Consider the following 27,684-nt stretch of genomic DNA (forward strand, 5'->3'; position numbering starts at 1 on the left):
ATGGACTTGGTTTTACCTACCATTAGCTGTTTCTTTGTCACTTCTATTTAGTTTTTAAAACCTTTCTACAATTCTATCTCAGAATTTTCCCTTAAATTCTTTAAAGCAACACGATTTTGCAAAACAGCAACCGTTGTGGCCACAAGTGATTGATTATCATGGTGAATTTTGTAGTGTTTTGTATTGTACAGTAGCACAAATAGAGAAGAGTATTCAAGTCAGTAAAATGACATCTGTTCTACATGAATGTCTTTCTAGCTGACATTAGCTAAGATTAGTTACCGGTTGTACCACACCAAGTAAGGCTGTATGGGCAAAACCTGTGTGTGTACTGAACAGAGAAAGGCTGCATTTTATTGCTCATGGATCAGCCTTTTCCATTTTAATTAGAAGAATGTGTAATGAAAAAATGACAGTCTTACTTTGATGTTTAATTAACCAACCCTGTTCAGTGTTGGGTTGGAAAACCTTTGGTTAATAAAGAAGAAATAGCACAATGTGGTACACAGACAAAAAATGACAAATTCCAAATGAATTTTGACATAAAAAATTAAAAACAGTTAAACCAACAGTCAGTGTGGTTCATAGAAGAGTGCATTGTAATAATAGCTTGCTAGGCCAGCATTTAACATGCTAGCAGATTAGCTTGCTAGCGGTAGTGCTAGCTCAACCTTCACCTCTGGTTTGTGGCAGTCCCCAACATTCATATGCAAAATGACTTGCTGACTTTACTTGGATCAGACAAGGGAGTTTACATGGTCATTTAAATAGAATCAGAAGCCTTAATATGGTTACGAATAAATGGCCTTAATGTGAACCTGGTTAAACAAAAGTAGCAGAAACTGTGATGTTCGTACCGTTCGGTTGGTGCAGATGGGGGTGAAGGCATTGGTTCCACAGGTGAACAACCTGTTCCCATTCACCAACAGCACCCTGATGTAGTTCTGGCACTCCTCCTGTGGAAACACACCAGCAAACAGCAGCGCCATTATCTTTACATTGACAACAGCAGCATTAGGCAGAGAGACAAAATTACACTTTAAACCAATAAATGAGACAAACACCTGAAACTGCAGGAGGGCTACTCTAAGACGTGGCCAAGCTTGACAGAGTCGAATCAAGGCTAATGCCCACACGGCTTAACCCTGTCACATCTTAATTTAGGGACCAGATCTGTAGAAGGATCTGACTGAGGTGGAGAACAGATAAATGCAACAGGCGTGGGAGAGGACCACTCAGGATTGGTTTAGGAAATTGCCTTGGCTTTGTTGACTGGTCAAAAAGGGAAATGAAAGTGTAGCCCCTCATATGCTTCATTAAAGCATGTTTCTTTTTAGGCTGCTCTACATTAATCAATTCAAACCCCTTTCTCTCTCAATTATAGTGAAGTACAGGTTCACCACTCGTTTCTTGGCTCGCTCCTCCTGAGGTTTTTGCTTGGGTTTCTTGCAAACCACTCAGCACTTGGTTAAAAGCGTGCGACAAATAAGCGGGACAGACGTGGTGAATGATTGATTGAATGATTGATTGCAGCTGAACGTCATGAACTCTCGACATCGCCGTAGGGCTTTCATGCAGGTTTACTGGGGATGTCCATCAACAAAACAACAGCAGTCAGTATTCTTGACAGAGAGTGGCATTTGCTTTTGTCCTAGGACAAGGTAATAAACTCATAGGGTCCCCTCCATCTGAAAGGGGCCATGGCAGGATTGGGACCCTCGTAGAAATTTAAAACCTTGTAAATCTGCTAGTGTCTTAGACACTTAAGGTGCCCAGGGCAACACCCCCCAAAGCCCACCCCCACCCTCTCAAGGGTCTGATTTAAGAGTGAAGGGCACCGTAGGAGAGATGGAGGGAGTAAGGGCTTTTATTTCCCCCCATCAACATGAAGGTTGACTCATAAAACAACTTGTTCCTGGTGCTAAGCACAGCCAAAGTATGTGTGTATGTGTTCATATGTGTGCCTGTTCAAAACAGTGTGTTTGTAGTAAAACTTGTTATGTATGCCTATATATCTTTGCTGATTGTGCAGCTCATTGTGAACCGTATGCTTGTGTATATGCACGTGCATGGATGCAGGAGTGGGTTGTGTAGCATCTTCATAATTCAATTCTTCTCTGCTGTTTGTTTCTACAGTAAATAACAACTTATTTAATATTTGCCCAGCCTAACCGTCTTGACTTGTTTACAAAAACTTCCTGACAAATGTTCCACGTCTGTACTGTAATACAGAGGCTGTTATGCTTGGCGCTCGCATTATAAAACAAAGCAGAGGCAGCAATCAAGTCCTGTCAAGTCAATTCAACTCTCCTTTCTTCTCCCGGTTGGAATAAATCAAATACACAAGAGAAAAGCGGACGCGTGCATTAAGAAGAAAAAAATACAATCACTTGTAAATTCACTCAAAGCACAGGCACGGTATCTGTGTAATAGCTTAAGCGATGGTACATTGCTACGCGCTGAGCTAGGTAATAAACCATCGAAAGCCCTGTCAACTGCCGGAGAATGAAGTCTTTTAATGCTATTCTTAGTGTACATCACAGGAGCTGATCCTCAGAAGGGAACATTGAGCAAAATAATTTGACTCTGGGAATCAACAGTGACTCTCAAGGACTGAGGTAGCTTTGGTCTGTAATTCACAACAGCTATCTCGTGCTGGCCAGCCCGTGCATGCCTATTATGGGTTCCTAACCACCTTTCACAGGAGGATAAATACACAGCGGTGCACACACACACAGGGATCAGGGCTGGGTAGTTCACCTACAAGTCAAGTTCAGCTCTAAACCAGCTGTTTTGTAGACAGGGGTATGCCTTCTAACCGCATACAAAAACATACACTTCTGCACAAAAAGAACCTACAAAAAAACATAGGAACTCCCTTTATGCAAGGCCTATAAATAAGAGTGTGACTGTTGTTGGGAAAGTTTTTGACTTTACAAGTTGATTTATATCTATTTTGAGGACAATTACTCGTACAAAGCAGGGATTCCCACTGAGTCGAAATGTTAACACTGGCTGAAGAGCTCCATGTTGCTTTACAGCTTCAATATGTTCCATGCTGTTTTGAAGCCTGCAGCTTTGCAATTTAGAAAAGAGTTTAGCAGTGGTGGATGTTTCTTTTCAAATTAGTAGTTTATACTGTTGTTAAAAGGGAACTTTTACACATCAATATCAATTTATTAGTCGTCTTCCCGGGCTCTGGAGGGAGCTTCATCCAATCTGAGAAAACAACCCTTGTGATGTCATCAGGGTTACAACATGTTGGGTTTGGCTTGGAGCGGCATGGCTAGAGGAATGGCAATGTCGTTGGCTGGGTTGGTCAATCTCCTGCCTCCTTTGAAGATATTAATTTGTCCAATACTTTGGTTTATGACCAAATACCTTCAAAACCTATAACATTCCCATCATCCTTGCTGTACTTTGTGTTTAGCGCTAAGTAGCAAATATTAGCTTGCTACACGCTAAACAAAGATGGTGAACATGGTAAAAATTATACCTAAATATCAGCTTGTGAGCATTGTCATTGTGAGCATGTTAGCATGCTGATGTTAGCATTTAGCTCAAGGCACTGCTGTGCAGCCTCATAGAGCTGCAAGCATGTCTGACTCTTGCATTACAAATAGGTTGCAGAGTTTGAAATATGTTAGCATTTACCAGACATAGAGGGAGTCAACAAAACAAAGAGTTGTTATTGAGTTGCATTATGGGAAGTGTAGGATCTAGGCTTTTTGGCCCTCACACATCCAAAAACTTAAAGGGATACTAAATTGCTGGAATACACCTTTAAATGTCTTGATTAAAACCAATAGGTTCAGTTAGCTTCAAAATAGCAACCATGAGCCTATTTCATGAAGTGCACCTTTTACTGAGGACAAGATATTTTCTGCTAAATCAACACAGAAACTTGTTTTTCTCAACAAGTGTCTGACAAAGCAATATAATAGTGTGACATTTGAAATGCTCAGGCATCACTTAAATTTACCTCAGACTTTCCACGGCTGAAGCAGGCTCCCTTGGTGAACTCATCGCAGTGCCACTCAGCCTCCTGTGGAAAGAGAGTAAAGAATTATGAGGCTCAAAAAGAAGCAACCATCAGAAACATTTGGCGCCATGTCACCATGAACCACTTTGAAAACCTCTCAGGGAACCAAATCAAAACAATGTCTGGCTCTCAACCGTGGCTAAATTTCGACCTTTTTGAAGTCAATTTGATGTCTGGTGACTTTGTCTGAGATAGCAGGGACAATAAAAATGCCAGAGAAGACATGAACACACAGTCACAAATATAATCGAAAACCATACTGCGATGAGTTAGATACGCTGGCTGAAGCACTCATTTCTGTGTGCTGACTATTCTTTGACTTGAGTGGGAGGAATGGATTAAAACAGAAGTGAACAGTAAATTAATCTGACATTACATCTTCACTGTACTCTCAATACCACATATAGACACTCACACATACACACATTATACACAAGTTTATAAGCCATGTTAAATACAGAAGCAGAATCCAATTCAAATCCAATTAATGTGCATTCCAAGCAGAGACCTCAAGAAACGAGTGACATGTTTGTGCAGAGCTGAATGCCCGATTTGATTTATGTGTGAGGAAAAAGGAGGTATCTTTAAGACGTGACACGCAAGTCCCTAGAGTAGGATGTCAACGTGATTTACATGTGAGGAAGAAACAGAGAGACGCTTTTTACATTTACACTACATGAGGGAGAGGAATAAGGAGATAAAACCTTGACTCGTCTCCTCTGAGGGTGAAGACACCAGCGTGCTCCAATTTCTACCATTTAATTTCAGTCTGACCTCTGGGGGGGCTTTCTCATTGATAAAAGTTCTCTATTCATGAAATGAGTGTTGGCCTCAGGACAGCACTGGGCCACTAAGACACTCACGCTCGTTACAGGCAGAATTAGCCGTCACTGTCACCAGGCAGTTAGAGAAATATTTAGTTTATCTGTGTTTTAAGCCCCCAACGTCTCCTTCCAGGCAGCGCTGCCTGGAAGGAGACGTTGGGGGCTTAAAGCACTAGGATTAGGCAATGGTTATGGTTATGGTTATAGTTAGGGTTAAGGTTAAGATTAGGGTTAGGTGCCTTGAAGTCAACGGTCGCAGAGCTGCCTGGAAGGAGACGTTGGGGGCTTAAAACACTATTGAGCGAATATTTAACAGAAAAATTGGCTCGCGCAATAATACACATTCATAACCTGGCTAGTGGCCAGAGGCGCAAAAGTTCACTCTTTGTGGGAATATGGTAAATATCGCTAACTGAAAGAGAATATTAGATTTCACCTTGGTATCAGGATGATTTTGAGGGGAAACGAAAGCTGAGACCCCCTCAGCACTTCTCAGACAACTTCTTTTATTTCCTATTTGAGAAGGCTCTGGGAGTTTCCTCTGTGTGTTTTATGACAAGGCCTTTGCTTTCCGCCTCACTGGCCTTTGGGAGGCGTAGAAACACCCGTAGGTGCACACTCCCACATACATGCACACATAGGCAGTAACAGGAGGGAGCTTAGAGAGAAAAGAGAGCTCAGGGTATGGGGTCCTATTCAGGGAGGATGAGATATGGAGTATTAATGTGAGCTGGCTTCTCTCTTGCTCTGTGTGTGTGTGTGTGTGTGTGTGTGTGTGTGTGTATGTGTGTCAGTTCACATTCCAGCCCAAAGCTGGCTATTCTGGGTCCGTGTAGCCACCACAGACACAAACCACACACATCAGCACAAGCAGCACAGCCTGCACACACAGCACCACAGCGTGTCCCAGCTGAATTGAATGTAGGCGCTGAAAAGTGCTTTCACTAATCGCAGGGGAGTGGGGGAGAAAACCTGTTAATGGCCCGAAACCTTACCCACTCATGTTCAGGGTAAAAATCAATCATAATACAATGCAAAATCACAACTTGAGATCACATTAATGGGAGCAAATTGGTTGCTTTTATCATTACGGGGTGATAAAGTAATTTATCATCATCTGAAATAGTTCAAAGCAGATTTTCAGCGTAGTATATATTCCTCATTACATCTTTAACATCAACTTTATGACCGCTAAAAAGGGTGATGTCCGTAAGCCTTCAAGAGGGGGATATGCTGGCATCATTGACCACTAAAGCCACCCTTTCTGACTGCCCTGCCTCAAATGGCCCAGAGTAAAGAACAGAATCCGCCATGCAAAGGCAAGTGCCAGCGTTATTAAGAAACATTAAAAGCTCATTAACATGCTTTTGTTCAGCCACTGTGCTCCTAAAATGTATGTGTCCTAAACCGAAATATGTCTGGAATGCACTGTTGTTAAATGATAATTCTTGGCTTTATCAGAAGAAGCTGTGTTACAAAGACTGCTTTCTGTGCTTTTGTCACCTAGAAGAAATCGAAATAGAGACTTATAAGGGAAACAAAGAAGATGAGAGAATAAGAGAGGACCCAGATTAAATTAAGTGAGCTGAGCATGGTGGTGAATTGGCCCAAAAGAAAAATGAATATACATCATGGCACTGTAATCATCTCTGGAGAAAAGCAACCATTGGGTATTGCAGAAAGGGAAGCGATATACAGATGTTAAAGGATAGTTATGGTTTATTACAGCTATATGTTTTTATCATTTTCATTGGGTATGATAACATTGTACTCAACAAATTATGTAAATGGGAAAGATTTGGGAACAACTGAGATCACTACAACAACAAAAAACATGGACAATCCGATTATCAGCCAAAAATGTATCCAGATTGTCTTCCCTCATCGAAGGTACGACAGGTATTGTTTTTACATACATTACACAAAAGGCAAAGAAAATACAATCACTTTACCTATTTCAGCCAGAGACGGTCATATTGACCGCTCGGATTTTCGCGGTATTGTTTTTAATCTTTCGCGCGGTTGAAGATGCATCTTGGTTGCTAAGTAACTACCATAGTCTCTATCAGAGAAACGTAACTAGCGGTCTCGAGTAACAAGTGTGGGCATCACCGATGGGGTGAAGGCAAAGCCAGAGTCGGTAACGTAGGCTACTATGGCGTGGATGACTCTGTTCTGAATCAGAAGGCAAACACCGGGCGCTCGCTCTGTGAAAGGCGCGGTACACATAGATGACCGGTGGCTGTTTACATTTTCATATAACTTTATACATCCTCGAGCTGGCTGGAATCATTACACACATCCTCTCCAAGGAGTGCACCAGCAGTAAAATGTCCCGGAGGAAGTTCATGCAGCAACTGGCAGAGGAGCTGAGAGCGGAGTTTATGGAGGAAAAAAAGGGAAGTGGTGCACTGTCCGATCAGTGCTGCGCACCGCAGCAGACACAAAAACGGAGGCAGTGCCAGGTTAGGTTATAGCTAAATGTTCAAATAAGATACTTTTAATTGTTATTTGGCTGTTATGAGTTAAGTTGAATGAATTTCCACACCATATTTTTCAGGATATGAATGTATGAAATAATTACACTTTACTATGCCATGATATGAATTATTGAAACAGGTATTACTACTCAAATGTATAATTAAACTTGTTAAAATGTACATTTCGGTGTTATTACGTTTTTCTAAAGATATCCTAACACAATTAGGTATTTATCATGAGAGATTATAGAATAACCGCTCACGGCAGTTCTAGTAGTTATGGAATTCCGGCACTTCTAGTGTTAAAGCAATTTCTGTGTAGTGGCTACACCTGGTGTTGCAGATGCACACAGACCGAAAAAGGCATTTTCCCATACGCAACCAAACAAACAGCTGAATGGAATTATGAGCATCACAGACATCCCTAAATAACTTGGAAAACCTAGAAACGGTAAATTCTAGCGGATCAGTTAAATATTTTGTGCCATCATGTATCGTGTGCAGAAGCCAATAGGAAGTCAGTTGGCTCAGCGAGAGAAAGTCTCTAACACACATGCTCTAAAAATGGGCAATACCACCTGAAAAATGTTGGCTTTTCTACGCGGTGAGCAACTTTGAATGAAGAGGCTGCCATCTTGGAAAGTAGTAGTTTGATTGCTCCTGCTTCTTTCCATGTTGGACTTCTTTTTGACAGTATTGCCACCCTACCGGATCTCAGCAATGACTTGGTGAGTACAGTCTTTTAATTACCACAAGGCATGCTAGCCAAAACTGCAAAAACAAGAGCCTATAGTTGCAACCAACCAGAATAATCCTTCAAGCTAAACAATTGATTAGGATGCAGATATTCAGAGAAAGGCAGAGGGAATTTGGCACAGTCGGTAGCAGTCATTTGTTGCTTCAGGGAAGCTGAAAAAAAAAATTCCTAAGATGTTATGTTCCGTGTGTCCGCCCTCTCCTCTGTCTCCTGTAATGGGTGCAATCCTCAGAGATGAACCATTGTGCTCGGGCCTTTCGTCAGTCCTCACACTGAGGGGCTATTGTCACTACGAGGTGGGTTCAGGACAGATACCAAGGGAGAGAGTGGGCAGGGAGGGAGATAGACAGACAGTGGAGATGACAGAAAAAGGAAAATAAGGGACAAACAGAAAAAAAACAAAGAGAAAACAGAATCCAACTTAGGAGTCAGCCAGAACAAGGGAGACAGTGTGGGCAGAGTGAAGTAGTCAGTAAGACTGAGGAGAGAGTGAGGAGCTGAATTCCAAAACAGCACTGTTTCCAGACATGATACTGAATATATTTTTGCATAAAGAGGGTCCAGAGAACACACTCGCTGCTGACAGCTGTCTAGCTCTACGAAATGACTGGCTGTGTCTCATTATAAGGGGACGGCGGGTTGAGAGTGAGAGCTGGACAAATCCTGCTGGGGAAATCTAATCTGCCTTATGAATAGCTGATATTGCCTTTTGATGTGCTGGCACAATATTTACTATTCAGACTGATGTCTTCTGATGTAAGCTGCTGAAAGATTTACACATAAAATTGGTCTTTATGCCACATCTCAGCTAGTCTATATCCATGACGTTCCACTTCCGGGATTGCTCCGGTGCCGCCGGAAATTCCGCGTGATGCATGTCTTTTCAGCCGATGTCCGTTTCCTTCCGCTTTCTTTATGTTGGAATTTTTTAACTCCAGCCGATTTATGAGGACTATGGTCAACTGCTCCTCAGATCTCTGAAGGGTAAATCCAGACAGCTAGCTAGACTATCTCTCCAATCTGAGTTTTGTTTCACTACTAAAACAACTTTTGAACGTACACGTTCCACCAAAACAAGTTCCTTCCAGAGGCTATTTTGCAGAGGCACAGTGGCTCCGTGTAGAGCTTAGTGTCGACCAAGACGATTGTGATTGGTTTAAAGAAATGCCAATAAACCACAGCATGTTTTTCTCCCATCCCCGAATGCTGTGTGGACTAGCCAGACCCTCCTTCGCGGTGCTGTGGAGGAAGGTCTGGCAAAGTGAGAAATACGTCTCAGCGAGTGTGTAGTTCTGAGTCACTATGTGTATCATCATAACAGCATAAACAGGTAAGTCAGAGTTGTAGTGATATCACTGAATGTGCTGGTATTTGTATTTCCAATCCCACTGATGCATTTCACTCTATGCATGTAAATGGACGAGTTAGTGGGTTCTAGTAATTGAATTAGCAATGCTTCCAGTGTTATGGAGGACAGTTTCTGTGAGCTACTGATTAGCAGGGCTAATTGTCTGTCTGACAAAGTGTAATTGCAAAAGGCAGGCCCATGAAGTACAACATGCGTGACTGAAGAGAGCCTTTTGTTTTCTTTGGAGTACCCTTTCCTTCTTAACGACAAAACAATACGAGGGGAAGTGAAGAAAAATGGAGGCACAATATACATCCCAACACCATACAGTGACTGTTGTCAACGGGAGCTTTTATGGATAGTGTTTTCACGAGAGAGAGGCTGGAGTGAATATCCACTCTTTTTCTCCTCCTCTAGTGCTGTATCGAATGGTGAACAATGCCACTGATCCTCCTCATCCCAGTGCTTATCAACTAATGCTGTGCCACAGTGTTTCTGTTAAAATGTGGCCTCAATGTCTGCATCCTGTTTCGATTTAGGATGTTAACAGCACGCTAATATTTGATTCTTACAGGTTTTTTTCCTTTTCATTTCTTCTTTCATTAGCACCTTTGCTTAGGATATTGTGAATTCAATAAGCCCTTATTGTGCCAGCAAATTAGACACTTTGGGTTTAAAGGACCAGCTTGAATGAGTGCTGCCTGTTATCAGACCAGGTGTGCAAGGTTAAAGATGCAGCTAAAAACGGGTTGGGTGGGGGGAGATCACTGCATTAGGGTATTTAAGTATGTCAAAGGACATTCATTTGGGGAGCTCACGGGCAAACAAAAACACGAGGCTGAGTGGTACATCTAGCCGGTGTGGCCATTCATCTGCCCTGGCAGCACAATGGGAAATTAAACACAATGCAAATGCAGAAGGGCCAATTCATCAGTGTTTGTCCCCTCTGCAGTGGGCGATGGACGGTGGATAACGGCGACCCCAGCGTTGATTCGCTTCCCCAAAGTTGGCAGCAAAAAAGATCAGGGAGTTGAATGACGGTCAGAGGGGAAAGTAGTACAATACTGAACAGATGTGAGATATAAAGTGGGATTCACTTGTAGATAGAGGGAGGATATTGCGCTTTGTGGCTTCTGTTTTTTCTGTTTTTATAGCTAATTCTTTGGCTGTGGTCGCTCTAAAAGTTACTTGTGCATGCTGCAGAGTTAAGTCCTTGTCTTCTTTTTTCACAAGTTTGAAAGTGGAGCAAGGAGAAAAGTATCCACCTTTTGTTCTTGTCAGTGTTTTCCAGATCAGTGAGGATGAGGGTAGAGGTTGACAGGGAGAGGAAGGCCTTTTCAGGCTGTCGAGACACTGCGGAAAGAAAACTTGAAGTGCCAGATATTAACTCCAATGAAGGCCATAGGGAGGGCTGTCTCATGTTTCAAGTCCTGACTCCTCCCACTTCAGCCCCCCGATTGCTTTTCGGTCTGAGAACAGGCTAGCAAGTTCATGTAATGTGGAAGATTTTCTGTTTATGATTCTGAAAGTGTCCTGTCGTGTAAACAGTTCCTCTGACAAACCTGTACATCTTTCATAAGTAACTGAAGCCTTTCTACTCCCAGGACTCACTGAAGAGCAAATACAGGGAGGGGCCTCGAAATGGGCAATAAAAGCGCAGAAGTTCTCAGATGGCTTGACATCAACTCTTTTAACAAAGGTCCCCTCTCTTTCCAACTTCTGATGTTTTTTTCTATTTGTTATTACTTCCAAGCTAGGAGGGCATTTACTGAGGAGATTATGGCTGCTGGGCTCAGGCTTTATCGATCTCAGAGTCTCAACTCGATATGTGCAATAGAGTGGGTTAGACCAGCAGGGTTTAGCTACCACCCTAAGTGTCACTATTCTCTAAACCCTCCAACATACAATGGTAAGACTACCAACTATTTATAGTTTATTTTCTGCCTTGCACAAAGCTCGAAAACAACTCAACATACAGCAAACAAGGACAGGAAAAGAGGGTGGGATTAATTTTGCCTTCATGAAGCAAAAGCCATGGCTGTTGTTTTCATAAATGTTTCATGCATGCACATACAAGATGAGATCAGCCTGTCATCGATCATATGGTAATTATATCCACCTCTTTAGCATATTATAGGCTGTTTGTATTACACCTGCTCTAAGCCTTTTGCTCTGTCATCCCATACACAGCCTTCCTCTTAACGCTGCCAGCCATGCAAGAACGAATCACTGCCACTGGGCATTATCTGAGATGGCTGATACATGGGGTGAACTCACAAAGACAAGCGTAGGTGTAGCTTTTAGCTTTTATTTTCCTTTTGCAGAAAAGAAAAAAAGGGAAAAAAAGAACCTCATGCAACTATTTTGAACAGCGGTGCAACCGAAATAAAACCCGTTTGTGCTCAAACTTTCTTTGCTCGCTCTGACACTCTCAGCACCATATTTCCTTTTAAATCTATTTGAACAATCGGCAATGCATGTGAGGTGAGTGGAGCAATGATGCCAAAAAGGATCAAGTTTTTCATATCCAACAACAATAAGAGTGAGAAATATATGTATACCGAGCCACAGAGGCAACCAAATCTCTGTGCAATTAATCTCCTGTTTTTCTGCCAGGGTGAACATGAAGGAAGGAGAGAAAAAGATTGCAGAGGGAGGTGAATAGAAGTATAGCATCTCAGCAGTTGAACTTAGCCTTCCACTTGACTCTACAGCCTTGGTCCAATCAAATGCAAAGCAGGCACTAGTGCACAGGTCATCTTGAATTGGCGCCAGGCCTTAGCAGGGATTACCAAGTCCTATTCTCTTTAGAGAAGATGTCTTGGAGATGAGGGGTTGATTGGGTCACTGGAATCTCCTGGTCGATTCTGCAGTGCCAGCCGAGCGCAGGATGAAATAAAGAAGGATGGATGATTGGGTGCGTGAATGACACAGAGTATGTTTAAAAAAGCATGTGTCCCAGTGAGCGGCAACAAAAGACCAGCTCTGCGTGAATCCTCGTCTATCTCTGCGGGGGGTTTCTTTCCTCTGTCAGTGTGCTGTCTCACTGCTCTCTCATTCCTTTGTGTGTGCTGCCCTCCACTCCTTCCCATCCAACAAATGCAGTCTTGCCTCTCATTTTGTCCGGCCATTTTTCTCATTTTCCCTTCCCAGGCGGATTTATATCAACAGAGCTCCCTCCAGTCTCCCTTTTGTTCCATCCAGCCATTCTCGCTCCACTGTTTCTCTTTCTCTCATCATCCTCTCCTCTGGTTTTCCAGGGTGTAAGTGGCAAACATCAAGAGTTGTCAAACCCTCAAAGAAACCTTGCTGCTACCACCTAGAAATAAACCCCTTCAGTGTGTCAATGTTTGTATGGTAACTCAGTGGGTCACAAAACGCTTAGCTCCACAGGGGGGGATATGGGCTCATACAAGTGTAATAAAAGAAAGAAAAATTCGAGGATGCAGAGAAATATTAGAATGACAACATGTGGGAGAAGGGGAATGAAAGACTAATTGCTACCTTGAACATTCTTCCATGCATGTTTTTTGCTAATTTTACAACACATCACCATCGGCAGAACTCCAGCCCTGAAGTTATCATTCTTTAATTTCTGTTTAATATTTCAGAGCATATGATTCAGGAACAAGACGGTTTAACCAAAATGGTAGAATCATTTTAAAAGAAATTGGACTCCATGTTCATACCCTAGAAAATGTGGAAAAGTACAGCTGCATAGTATATTTCATACACAGTTTCAAATTGTATTTAAACAAGCAGGGTATTTATGCTGTCTAAACTTTATAACATCACTCTTTCCTTCCCTCTGCGTGTAGACTTACAGCGCTTTTGACCGAACCCACTTGTCACTCCACCGGATGGGAAGTTGTTGTGACATGTGAAATGCTAAACCATTTTACTGTAACAGCTTTAAGTTGTGGGAGCTGGCAGCACGCTACGACTATAGCACGGTGTTAGTTGGAAGCAAGCGGCGCTCTGGATGTGTGTGCCAGCGTGACTGCAAAAGCAGACATATTCACTCAGAACAGTGGGTGAGTCAGAAAGACAGAGTGAGACAGAATTAGCACTCACCTGGATCAGTGTAAGGTCTTCAAGATTCAGTCTGAAGAGGTGATTTCTGTAAAAAAAAAAATATGTTTGTGAGCTAATGGAGCCATTTACTCCAAAAAAATCAAGATGTGGCCAAAGCTCTGTACAGTTTTTATCTGTGTTTTCTCTTTAGTTATTTCATCTTCACCCCCTCTACCCATAGTGCCACCAGTACAAAGGGATTTCCACATCCAAAAGGGGAGCATACAGACTTAAACTGCTTAAATAGCAAGTTAGGGGTAAAAAAAGATTCAGAGGATGACTACACACTTTTTCCCACCTATTTAGCATTGCACTTCTATAACATTGTCAAAGTCATGATGGACAGTTTAAAAAAAGATCAAAATTGGTACAGTAGAAGCAGAGATAGTCTTTTTTTATTACACACATGCTTCTTCCTTGTCAAAAACCTGGCGCCTCCATTACCCACAATACAACTCGACAACTTTCACATATGCAGTAGTACTCCCTAAGACCTGTAAACCAACTTTGATGTGTAAAATCGGCGGCTTTTCCATTTCAAACTGTTGAATCTAAAGCATCTAAAGTTTTCCCCACTCAGAAGTTAAAATAATTTCTTTCCCCTGCTGGCATAAGGAGTTGGAAGAGTTTAATCAGGGTACTCATAGGTGGTGGATGGTTGGATTTCAACCGCTGCAGCAAATGATGGACCTCTAGGTTTCTTCAACCGTTAGTTAGGAAGCAAAAAAGACTGGAAAGTTTTACGATATGCCACTATCTCTGGAGTTTTGTGTGTATGATGAACAGGGAGAGAGAAAGAAAGAGACTGAAAGGAAATCAAAGCCTTGTGGTGAAACCTCACTCCAATAAGCCTATCCTGCTTGAAGCCTTTCAAATTTGCACAGCACAAATTGGCATTTACAACTTTTCAAGAAACATCGGTTTCTTACAGAGGAATATTCAATATTCAATTTATTTAATTAAAAACGAGGTCTAGATTAAATGAAACCTGACAATTAGGGCGAAAAGCATTAATTATTGTGATTTTTTCCCCTCTTTGAGACCTCTGTATTATCCAGATTTTGTAGTTTTAGTTTTAGTCTTAAACATTTGGTGAGTTTAGTTTTCACAGCAAAAAGTCTTTATAAAGATCGACCTGTGTTGCTTAAAAGCAATTTTGCAGGCAGAGACCCTGCAATAGCTTTAACAATAACCCATTATGGGTTTTTCTTTCATATCAGCAATCATTTTTAAAGAGCAAGCATTGTTTTTTCATAAAGTAGATATCTTATTTTGGAGCTCAAATCTTCAAGCATGTCTATTGTTCACACAAATTCTTGCACACACATACACATACAAACACTTTCACTGAGATCTATCAATCTCCTGAAGAGTGGCTATCAGCCAGGTCTCAGTGTGGCCATGGCCCCGTTTTACTGTATTGATATTTGCATCGATCTCTCTTTCCTTCCATTATCACTCATTCTTCTAACCCAGCCTGCAGCCATCCATCCAGCCACAACGCATTTCACTGTTAGACACTCCACAGTCGTCAAGTTGGCACAGAAAATTGAACTAAAGCTTATATCTCATTTTGTTTTTTTGAGTACTCCAAATACCATGTGTTGATAGAATTGGCTGAGTTGTAGCTAAAAATAAAAGATTGCCAGGAACAAAAAAACATTATGTGGCTTTTATATATTATATTATCACAGTTTTGCCAGCAGTTTCAGGGAGAATCCACTGGCCTCTTCGACCTTTGTTCCTTAGCCATCCACACATACACACTCTCCCCGATTAGCCTTTTCCATCTAAGTTCCTGGGGTGCATTAGTAAATTCCCTGGGCTCACTTTGTTTTGCTGCTCACCTTCCTGCTGGCTCCTTCCTTATATCTTGTTCATGTTGTGGGGAGTGTTTCTGTCTATTGACAAGTAAGCCATTAAGAGAAGTGCAGAGCGCACTTCATCTGGAATCAGCCACAGACTCACACAGCGTGAATGTAGGCATCCATTCACACTTACACACACACACACACACACACACACACACACACACACACACACACACACACACACACACACACACACACACACACACACACACACACACACACACACACAATGGACTTGGAAACAATCTCCAAAGCCACTTTTCTCTGGCTTTTGAAGACACCTATAGAGAATGTGATCATTACTCATGCAATGCACCAACAAACACTGAAAAGAAGGGGAATGAAAGACAAGACAATAACAGGACAGACAACAACAGAAAGAGACAGGAGGGAAGACAAAAACTCAGATATGCGTTACCTGGCACCGACGATCAGTTCGTTCTGGCCAGGGTCGAAGGTCAGCTGTGAGTAATCCACCGTGCCTTCTGCTTTGAACCTGAAGATCCATGGCTCCATCGCTGCCAACGACACCACAGGACACAAATAATGTGAGCCAATCAGAGAGGAGACTTTACTACTGCAGATGACAGCTGTGCTGATGAATAAGCTGCGTTCAAAGGGCTGCTGTAACTTTTCTTCAGACAAGGCCAAATTTATAATAGCAGCAAGTCGTTCCACTTCTGCCTTTGTTCAGATTTTTACCTTTCCGTCTACCTTTAGTGATGCTGCGTAGCATCTGTGATGTAAATATTAGAGCAATCGCACTTGTGTTTTGCATTACAATGAGTTTACATGGACAACAAATGCAAGGTTTCGGCTGTAGCAGTAATGCTGCATTATTGGCAGGTGCAAACCACACATCTATAAAGCCTGCAATAATGGACAGAAGTAATGGGCTGTGTGGAGTGTCTGTGTACCTGCTACATACAATAAGTCAATGATATCATAAACTTATAACACAGTTAAACATGTTATTTCACATCAGGTAAGTTGCAATGCTTATAGATTAAACTAAGCGATAGTATATACTGTAGAGTAGCCACAATTAGCTCCAAGTCAACCAGCTAGTACAAGTTTCAAATGTTGCTTACACATGAATACATCAGAACCATTCTAATAATAATATAATATATGACGGTATTAACCTCAAAGGGGCCCTTTTTCAGAATAATGAGTACTTTTACTTTTAATACTAAGTACATTTAGCGGATATTACTTCTGTTACTTAAGCAAGATTTTGAATGCAGGACTTTTACTTGTTATTGAGTAATTTCCACTGTGGTGCTTTTACTTCTGAATATGTCTTCCAACAGTGAGGACCAATATAGTGTTTAAAGTAATACTGTACAGACAGGCAAGTTGTTACCTGTAATGATGTGAATATGAGCCCTTCTACTGAAGGAAATGAAGAGAAGATTGAATAAATACAAAATGCTTTGAGCTGTCCCTGCTGTCGCTCATTCAAAAAATAATTTTCCACGGATCAAAGTACTCTTACATTAGTGCTTCTGAGCCTCCCCAAAATAAAAGCGAGACTGGAGACTTCCATTCATAAGTGATTGTGTACAAAATAGTGAAATCTAGCTTCTTGTGACTCAGTGGGCAGTCCTTTGATTTCTATATACCATCACAACTGTTGATTTACCGCTTTCATGTAAATGTATACTGTGGATGAACGATGAAGACAGATGAGAGTCCGACTTTTTATGGAAATTGACCTTGGTACGGTGAATACATACACACATGAAGAGAGAGAGAGAGATATCCCAGACAGATACTGACATCTTATCCACAACATGCCTGTTCTCATGGCGCCCAACCCATTAACCCCTGACCAATCCAATCACAGGACAGTGTGGTTGCCGAGCGATGAGGACGGCCTGTCTACCATCTGGTTACCCGATAGGTTTAGTCGAGGGTGGTCAATCAGTCATGGTGACGTGTTTTCAACATCACTCCTCACATGCTCGATCTGCAGTCATAATAACTTCTTCTATACTGTCGGATTACACTTCCAAAAATCATCACCACATTTGGGATATTTTCTCCAAAAGCTCGAAATTATTATTTTTGAGTAAGGTGCCAGAACTCCTGCAGAGTTTTTAGCGTTGGTTGCTACAGTGATTTAAAATCATCCATCACTACATTTGTGAGCTATTTCCAGACTAAAAATTCCAAAGGGACTTTTTTTTATTTACCAGGGAGCTTTCCATCAGGGCCGGAACGGAGGGAGAGGACAGCTTGAATATCCTCTCTGCAACACATTATCTGCTTCTTCAGGCACACCTGTCACACAGCGTTTCAAATGAAAGCATGCTCTCCCTTGACTGCATCAAAAGCAAGTACTTTCGGGTTTCGGTGACAAACGTGGGAATTCTTGGTGTTTTAAAACGAATACAAACAGAGCAAGAAACCTGGGAGCTTCCAAAGAACATCTGCCTCCTCCAGTTCACGTAGTGGGACCAAACTCCAAGTCTCCTAACAAAACAACATCATCTGCTGCGAGACAGCGCCGCTGTATGCAAAGACATGTTCCCTTGTTCTCTTTCAAGTCTCCAGTATGGAGTGCAACTGCTAGAGGAAAAAGCATCCAGCGTCTGACTCCAGGTTACACAGCCCTAATACATTTTCATCAGCACCAGTGAAATAAATATCTGGGAGATCACGAACAACTTCACCCCAAAGATTTCATTTTGGTTAATGGCTTCTGCTCTGCTTAAATTCTGTAGGGAGACACAAAGTTTTGGAAGTGCCAATCCTTTAGCTCCACTGGGCTTGTTTTTCACGCCATCGAGAGGATCCCTGGCATACAAATGTTGCAGTGACACCCCCCGGGGGAAGACGCCGCTTGACGAACCCTGCTTCTCCCCATAAATCTCCCTGACTCACCAGGGGAGGCTTGCTAACGGGGTGATGGAGTGTGTGTGTGTGTGTGTGTGTGTGTGTGTGTGTGTGTGTGTGTGTGTGTGTGTGTGTGTGAGAGACAGAAACAGAGAAGAAAGGATATTTGTTGGAGTGTGGAAAAGGGGCACGAGGTTCTAATTGAACATAACATCACTCAAAGGATTTATGGCCTTTTGTGACTGGGCCAAGGACCATTCATAAACATTCATAACCAGCGTGGATGGACCCTCCCAAGGCTGCGGAGCTAAATATACAGAGCTTCACAAAGTCAAACTCGTGTGGGTTTAACAGATCAAAGTTTGGGTTTACTACAGGGATAGAAGACAGTGGCACACTGCAGGATACTGGGTTAGCTTCACAGAGACTAATCACACTGATTTGAACTCTGATCTGACTTGTGATATTTATTTGTTTTTCGATGGGTTGTATAAGCTTATTTTAGGGGCAAGCAGGGAGGTTTTTATGATCCCATAAAATCAACCGTATCGTTAATCCAGTAGAAAAGAAAATAGTAGTACAACCCCCAGCTAATATTTATCCTGAAATAAAAACTAATCCCACTCCCAATCTCACTTCCTAGATTTCAGGCCTGCTTGCATGTTACACGGGTTCGTATCATCTGCCCTTTAAATGCAATAATGTAATCACATCACGGCCATGCTTGTACAGCAGCTGCCTGAATCAGGGGATTGGCTGCCGATGAAACGAAGGCGTAATCGCACACACGCGTGCAGAATCATACACACCGATTGGGATGAAAATTCAGAGAGCAGCCAGGGCTCTGAGCCAACATAAAACCAACACACACACGCACGCACGCACGCACGCACGCACACACGCACACACACACACACACACACACACACACACACACACACACACACACACACCCTCTCAGTCCCATCTTATCCCCTTAACCCCTGTCTCCCTCCTCCTTAAAATAGAACAGCCCATCACTCACACCCGTTTGTTATTCCCCGCTCTGACACGGAGCAGTTGACACAAAGACAAAATGACAGGATATATAAATATTTACACCCAGCATCAGAGGCCACGCCAGTCTTCAGTCTGCCAGCGCTCAAAGTTAGTGCTTTACAGTACTGCCAGGCCTGCAACAATGGCAACATGTGGAACCAATTCTGAAACATGAATGGTTTGTCTGTGAGTGGTGTAGATAGAGTGTGGCAGCAGACGCTTACATAAATGAAGAGCCAATTCACTCTAAATGCAGCCCTGTGGTAATGGGCAACCAAAGAATGGCAACTATTTGGTCAAGTTGATGTGAAGAAACAATTTGGCCAAGCGGTCGAGAAAACAAACACCTGCGCAGTTTGAAAAAAATCCAAAACAAGGTCAGTTAGAACCTTTGGTGCACGGCTCTGCGCTCAAAGGTTTTCTTCCTATTATGTTATTTCGAGCAAGAAAAACAAGCACATATTACAGCTCAAAGCCCTGCACCTCAAATTACCGTGGCTGTGCTGTGGCACTGGGGCAGCGAGTGAATCATGCGAAACAAACCACCGTCAAGCCACACATAAGTGTGCAATAAAATATTTAAATCTAATGTGTATTTAGGAGTCGTTTAGTTCTAGGGGGTGCGGGAGAAGAGACAACCAAAGTCTCCAGAATAACCAAATCTCATCATGCCACATAAAAAAAATAAAAAAGGAAGAGATTAAAATATACATGTAGGGAAATGACATGTGGGAATTTTATTGCAGCGGGTAAATGAAAGACATACAAATCCAAAAATATGGACAGGTCCTTCTTCATTCCATCCAGTGGAATATAACATGGTTAGAACATAGTTGACCTCGGACACAAATAGCCCAGACTTAATGTTTTGGAATTTAAGCTCTGAAGACCTTGGAGGGCTTTCAATTCAAAAGAATCACCCCCTCATGACCAATTAAAAGACCTCTGATACTAGTTGTAGCCTGTTATGTTTATGAATGCTATGAGGCCATTTGTTTATTTTCCTGCTTTCACTCCCCTCTCTCTAACGATGTGTTAACCGTTCAGGGATGATAAAAGCTGAGCTCAGTCTGTGGTTGTAAAACCAGTCTGCCGGCCCGGTTCCACTCCTCAGAGACGTGGCCCTCAGCTTGGCCTGTGAAGGCATTGTTTACACCAGTTTATAACCTTTAAAAGTCTTCAAGCCTACACACAGGAACACTTGTTAAATACAACACTTTATTAATACAGTATATCTGAGCTACAATAACACGGTAAATGCTTGGTCTGAAAACATATCCTTTACCAAGAATGGGGATAGTCTTTCAACGCTCCTCCGATGATAATTCCATAAATGACACACATTTACATTGGACCTCTGCTGAAGCTATATTCAGACCTGTTTTCGCGAAAGTGTAGCGAGTGTACATTTTGTGTAAACATTCTGAACGTAGCTGCTGAACTGCACAGTGTACTTTCTTTCTGAAACCCTACATTTCTAAAACCGCTATACAAAGCAGAAAGTGGTCTTTAGACTATAGCATCCTTGCACCACAGTAGCAGTTCTGTCAGCCAAGTGTTGTGCCAAGTCAGAAAACCACCATCCCCAGCGGGGTCAAAGCCATGTGAGGCACGCCCTTCCACAGTTAGGCCACAATCACATAGAGAGAAAGAAATGCTGTCACTGGAACATACTCAGACAAACCTTGACCTTCTCGTGCGGGTCACAACCACTCTTTGGGCTCTGTATTGTTTAACGTTAACTCCTTTTTTTTTCTTTTACCAAGCTAGCTAACTGAAACCTATGGCTGAAACTAAGAGCTGTTTCAGTGAGCCAAACATCCACAATGTAGCTGCAGACCCAGTGGCACAAATTAGTAAAGAGAAGCATCACTCTTATTTCCTTCACCCCAACCTTGAATACAAAAAGAGGTTTTCTATATAATGCCAGAATATATTTATCTAACTGCAGTTGATTCATCTATTTCTTCTAGTAATTCTACCTCTGAAATGTCAGATAATTGAGAGAAAAGTAATGTCCCACAGTCCAAGGTGATGTTGTCGTATTGCTTGTTTTGTTCCATCAACAGTCCAAAAAAACATTCCTTTAAATTAAAAATGTAGTTTCTTTAGTGCAGAGAATTAGATGATGTATTTACGCTAAATGTTGCTTCAGCCAGCAGCCGGTAATCTTAGCGTAGCATAAAAACTAGCTCACTCATTAACACATAACATCTAATTTGTTAATCTGTATGAAAATTGATGTCTTAAGACAAGAATTTGTGGTTTTAATGTGTTAATTAGGGAGGTTTAGAGGTCCTGGTAGGCGGATTTTCTTACCTTTGGATAGAGCCAGGCTAGCGATTTCTACTCCTTAGGCTAAAATAAGCTAACCGGCGGCTGGTTGTAGCTTTATATAGCCTACAGACATGAGAGCGGTATCAATCTTCTCATCTAACTTTTGGCAAGAAAGTGAACAAGTGTGTTTGCCAAAATGTCAAACAAACTATTTCTTTACATCAAATGTATGTTTATATCCTAGCTATAAGACTCTAATGTGTGTCTGTGTGTATGTCCAACAGGATCAGGTTTGCCTGAGCACAGTGGGAGTGTGGTGTTGTTGTGATTCACAGGGTTATATTTAATGTGTTTGTAGTCCTCCCAGCTCGGCTGAAGAGGAGTCATGGCAGCCACGCTCTACACATTCTCAACAACCTGGGATAAAACTACATTACATGGAGCACAATGACACAACACAACACAACAGAGAATGATAATAGGTTTAACGAGAGGTTTCTCTTCCCTCACACGCTGTTTGTTTGTGTGTGTGTATGCGTGCGTATGTGATGGCATTTTCTGTAATGACTTGCATTTATTGCGAAAAAGCAAGGGCTGTAATTTGGCAATGTCTAAAAAAGCTTTGTATACTGTACAACTCGGAACAATGAGATGGGTTTTAACCGCACAATGACTATCATCAGGCAATAAAAGAAAAGTTATTAAAAAACTGAGCATAAATATAACTATGATGGCAAAGATAAATGGACACATCCATGAGACCATGAGAATTAGCAGCTGCACTGCAAAGGTGCTGAAGTTGAGAATAAATAAGATTGTGATGTAAATAAACAAAGCATGATGATACAACCTGTGTTAAAGGGAAACTGTTGTGCTTCCTGTCCCCACATGACAGGCAACAAAACTCTAGACATGCAAAGTCTGCAGAACTTAAGCGCTTTAAAACCATGGCAACAAAGCTGAAGTCAACAAGTGTTTTGAATGTACATGCATGCTGCACATGTTTCTGCATCAAGGAAATTTAATTTTATGAACAATAATTCCACCTTTTTAACAGTTTGAATGCAGATGTGTGGGACTGAGTTACTGCCTATGGTTTCCCATGTAACCCAAAAAGAAGTATTTGTAATTTGGGTGAACTGATGATGAAGCTTTTTCCATACAAAATCTACTATTTTATCTGTCAGACACTGACCCACAGACAGTAATGCATCTGAGTTCCTCTCACTATTTTTCTCTTCTTCTGTACAATAGGCTTTGTCTTAGTGAACCATGTCTGATCACTAACTGAAATGTTGACCCCTTTTTTTTATTAACGCTCCTATATTTCAACCAAAGCATTAGGCCACCAGAGCCTAATGGGCCATTCTGGTACATTAGAGAACACCAACGCATTGACCACAGCTGACCCACTGGCTGGTGTGTTATCCCCCTCATGCAGCAAGCACAAGGAAGGAACGTAATACGTTAGATGGGCAGTTAGTCATCATCATTGCAATTGGCGCACAGGGAAGAGTGCCACCTCAGCTACATTGAAGTGCCAAAGACTGCGAAGAAAGACGGAGAGAGAAAGGCTTGCAGAGGAAGAGTTCCTGAGTCTGTGCTGGGCAGTGTTACTGAATATGAGTCCTTGCATGCATGTGGATCTTTGGACACACGCAGTGACCTTGGTCTTCTAGTCCATTTCGCCCGAGACAGGATTTTCCCATGATTATCTGACTGGGACTCTGCTGGACTGAAAACAGCTCAATGACATTTTGCTGCTTCGCACAGGGTAGACAGAACTGCATTGATCGCTATTGATACTTTATTTCGACTAAGTTTCACATTAATTCATTACAGTTTGGTTGTTCAATAGCAATGTGGGATAAAGGCTAAGCACGATGAAATCTGATGTGGAGTATGCTGTATCTAAAAACTGCAGAGCTGTGTAGTAAAGGCATACGAGGAGGGCTGTGTCTGCTTTGTGTCTCAAGGGAAGGAATAAAGAGGAAAGAGGGCATCTTCTGTAGTTAGCTAGCTAATTAGGCTAACGTTAGTCTCCGGCTAACTTTTTAATGTTTCCAGCTGACTCGTTTGAAATAGGAATTTTGTAAAAGGGGTCTTGAATATTGATGCATACATGTACATGATATTGTGCTAAAAAGACTGAGGCTAGTGTCATGTTTCAGTTAAGGGTGAGGCTATTTGCACCCCTGGTACAATTAGCAGTGTATGCTATTTGCACCCCTGGTACAATTAGCAGTATGCTATTTGTACCCTGGTGCAATTAGAAGTGTATGCTATTTGCACCCCTGGTACAATTAGAAGTGTATGCTATTTGCACCCCTGGTACAATTAGAAGTGTATGCTATTTGCACCCCTGGTACAAATATCAATGTATGCTATTTGCACCCCTGTGCATTTACAGTACCTTGGCATATATTTACACACAGTTATCCATACTACTCATGTATTACACCTTTTTGGAATATTATCGCCCTGACATTCTTACCCTAACCATAACCATCCCACTCCTCTTGCCTAAACCTAACCAACCCAACCAGAGCAGGCATATTCATGAGTCTTCCCCTACCACCCTGCAAAAAAAAATAAAAAATACGCGTTCGCGGGTCCTGACTTGCGCAATTGCATGCAAATTATCCAATCCAAATTTTAAAAAATAAGATCACCACACAGGGGAATCAAACACCAAACTCCCATACCAAAGGCAAGTGCACTAACCACTCACCTAACAGCTCTTTCAGGCAGTTGTACAACTTTTTACCACTTGGTTTCTTCAAGCCTCGGTTGCTAGGTAACCATACTGTATACAAAAAAATAGGTACTAACTAACAAACTAACGGTTGTATGCTTTCACTGAAGACAGAGTAAAACGTGTAAGTATCCATTTTTCCGTCTCCAAATTTTGTTATAAACTTTAGAGACAAAACTTCCCTAATATGCCAGTTTCTGCGGTCATGGAAGATGAACGTCCGCCATGATTTCGGTGCACGCGAGCAACGTTTTTTTGTTGTTACGTCACAGGGTGTAAAAACTCAGCTGTGTGGCCGAGGCTATTCGTACCGGGGGTGCAAATAGACACTCCGTTCAGTTAATGGTAGTAAAAATAGTTACTACTGTAGCTAGTTAACCAGATTGCATCTTGCATCATCCATTCCTTACATATTTACAAGACACTACCATACAAACTCTTTAAAACATAATTTGAACATGGAGAAATCCAAAGCTTGACATGCCTGTAGTGGCCTAGTTACGGTTGCTACAGTAGCTGTGATTGGGCAATCACTTTTCAACGTACAGGTTTAGCGAAATTCCCCTATTTAGAGTTTTTAGACAAGTATGTCAGCTAAATGTGTACAATGTAACCAAATGCTTATGTTAATTGTTTTCAGGTACTAGCAGATTTTAACCCAATTATTTTGTAATATTTTGTAGTCCTTTCTAGAGAGGGATACCTATTCCAGATTATTTGTATTACTTTCTACAAAATAAACCAATACCACTTAATTTCCATGGTAAACAACATGCAATCCCAACATTTCACTCCATATCTTGTTTGCAGCTGTTGCCAGGGGGGTATTCCACTGACAAACAGCTAATTGCTAACTAGATACCCAATACAAATGTCAAGTTACTTTTTCTTTCTTTGCTCATCAATTTGCTTACAACTAAGAGCTGACAGCATGTGTCCAAGAGTGTTTAGGTCTCCTAGCAACAGTGACATTTTCTGATGAAATGGTCCAGAACCTCTCTGTATATATCCTACAAATCTAACCTTGTGAAGGCAGGGAAAGAGAAGTTGATGGAGGAAACAATGTGATAAAGGTTAGAGTGAAGGAACGGAGGGAGGGAGAAATGGATGTAGAGAGGGAGAATATGAATTAACAACATACAGCATACAGAAACGTTCACATAATTATGAAGGGAAATAACTTAACGAGTTAAATCCATGATGTCACTTTGATGTGTGTACATGTTTACCTGAGTGTGGGATGAGCGGGTGCTCTGTCTTGTGACAAGGTGATTCAGGCAGCAGCACCGGCCCTCTCCTACTGGCCACGCCTCCGGGCCGCAGGACCAGCATGCACTGCAGCAGCAGCAGTGCATGCTGGGTAACAGGGCGTCCCATGGGGGCTTGGGTTTAGCTCACTTCTCCTCAGGCCTCAGGGACCAAGAGCATTGGAGAGACACACCTGAAAGGACACAAAGAGACAGTTTTGGGATTAAACAAAGACTAATTTCACATTAGTTCTAATCAGTGCTGAAAAGCTTGATACAGCATAGCACCTTGCTACAATCACCACGGGGTTCACTCGAGAGATAAGCAGCAAAAATAAATCCTTTTGAAAAGGGAACTAGGGAGAGAGGTGCAAAGAAGAGAGAGTGTGACAGATCTAGGGGGAAGTGTTTTGCTGTGTGCTCCAGGAGACCTCTCACCTCTTACGTTTGTATATCTGTGCATGAATCAGACATGGCTTTTTATTATCAAACACCTAATGTGTCTTTGTGTGTTCTTTTTCTAACTTCGTTCAGTGTTTCACTATGGGAATCGCCTCAGCATACCAACTATGGAAGCTCTAAAGACACCACATCTGTCTGTGACAGACAGGTCGATTGGGTTGGGTTGGGGTTCAACATAAACTGGGCAAAGAGCCGAGCAGACCCTGCAATATGTACTCCCTCTCCTACCACGCACTCTATTGGAGGGGAGATTAGCGTCTCTGGTACAATGTCTCTCCCTTTTCCGGCTGAGCAAAGCCATGCCGATCAGACTATGCCTGTTCCTGCTCGGCCTTATGGCGTCAGTAGTGTCTCTGGTACATTTGGGGCTTTTAATGATGAGGGATTTTCAGCGTTGGGTTGCAGCATTACGCCTGTGCCCACGCCGTCATCTCAACCGAAGGGTGAAAATAACTGGTTTGCGTAGCAGCTCTCCACCCATGGAGAGACACGACGGCTGTGACTGAGTCATCCAGCGTAACCATGACAACGGAGGCGTCCCTGTCAGGATGGGGAGCGATGCTGTTAGGGAGAACAGTGAATGGCACATGGAACCAGAGGTTAGCCCAGGTTCACATAAATGTCTTGGAGCTTATGGCGGTGTTTCTGGCTCTGAAACATTACCTGCACTTTCTCCAAGGTCGGCATGTTTTAGTGAAAACAGATAATTCCACTGTGGTTGCGTACATCAACCACCAGGGCGGCACTCGCTCACTGCAGTTGCACAAGTTAGCTCAGTGATTTTGTGGAGCAACAGAAGGCTGCTGTCTCTTCGAGCAACACACATGCCAGGCGTTCTAAACAGGGGTGCAGATCTCCTGTCACGAAGGAATCCTCTGTACGAAGAGTGAACTCTCCAACCACAGGTGCTAGAACAGATATGGCAGAGATACGGTCAGGCAGCCATAGATCTTTGCCTCGTAGGAAAACACACAGTGCCAGTGTTCTTCTCTCTATCAGGCGTAAATGCACCGCTGGGTGTGGATGCTCTAGTCCACCCATTCAGTGTTCTGTGGTTGACCTGCTGTGTTTCCTGCAGTACCTGATGGATAAAGGGAAGGCTTTTTCGACAATTAAGGTGTACTTAACAGCTGTATCAGCTTGTCACGTGGGTTTTGAAGATAAGCAGGCGGGGCAACATCCCTTAGTTTGTCGCTTTATGAAAGGGGCATGCCACAAGCTCCCAGTTTCCAGTCCCCTGGTTCCTCTGTGGGATTTGTCGGTCGTGTTAGACGCCCTCTCTCATCACCCGTTTGAGTCTATGGAGGCAGTAAGGATGAAGTTTGTCTCTCTTAAAACAGCTTTTCTCTTGGCTTTAACCACTGCAAAGCGCGTAAGTGACTTACAAGCTTGGTCTATTCGCCCTACCTGTCTGCAGTTTGCCCCAGGGCTCTCTAAAGTCTGTTTACGGCCCAACCCAGCCATTGTGCCTAAGGTGGTGGAGTCAGCCTACAGCTGTCCCTCAGTGGAGCTCTTGGCTTTTCACCCGCCTCCTTTCTCCTCAGGAGAGGAGCAAAGACTTCACATGTTATGCTCTGCCCGGGCTCTGCACACATATGTGAGTCGGACGGCTGGGTTCAGAAAAGCCGATCAACTGTTCGTGTCCTGGGCTATTCCCCATAAGGGCAA

General features: G+C 42.4%; 1 protein-coding gene across 3 annotated transcripts in view; it reads right to left on the reverse strand.

Annotated features, from left to right (window-relative positions):
• sema5a (sema domain, seven thrombospondin repeats (type 1 and type 1-like), transmembrane domain (TM) and short cytoplasmic domain, (semaphorin) 5A) overlaps positions 1-27,684 on the reverse strand; it is a 116,924-nt gene that overhangs the window by 59,687 nt on the left and 29,553 nt on the right. For all 3 annotated transcript variants that reach the window (XR_005637996.1, XM_039790515.1, XM_039790516.1), the window contains exons 2-6: positions 25,537-25,748; positions 15,815-15,914; positions 13,526-13,571; positions 3,983-4,045; positions 858-956 (exon numbers count right to left, since the gene is read on the reverse strand). Coding sequence is in view for 2 of the 3 variants with exons in the window: in XM_039790515.1 (XP_039646449.1) it covers positions 858-956; positions 3,983-4,045; positions 13,526-13,571; positions 15,815-15,914; positions 25,537-25,684 (456 nt within the window). In the remaining variant the exon portion in view is untranslated. The remainder of the gene's footprint in view (positions 1-857; positions 957-3,982; positions 4,046-13,525; positions 13,572-15,814; positions 15,915-25,536; positions 25,749-27,684) is intronic.

The sequence above is a fragment of the Perca fluviatilis genome, chromosome 22 (assembly GCF_010015445.1).
Source record: "Perca fluviatilis chromosome 22, GENO_Pfluv_1.0, whole genome shotgun sequence".
Lineage (NCBI taxonomy): Eukaryota > Metazoa > Chordata > Actinopteri > Perciformes > Percidae > Perca > Perca fluviatilis.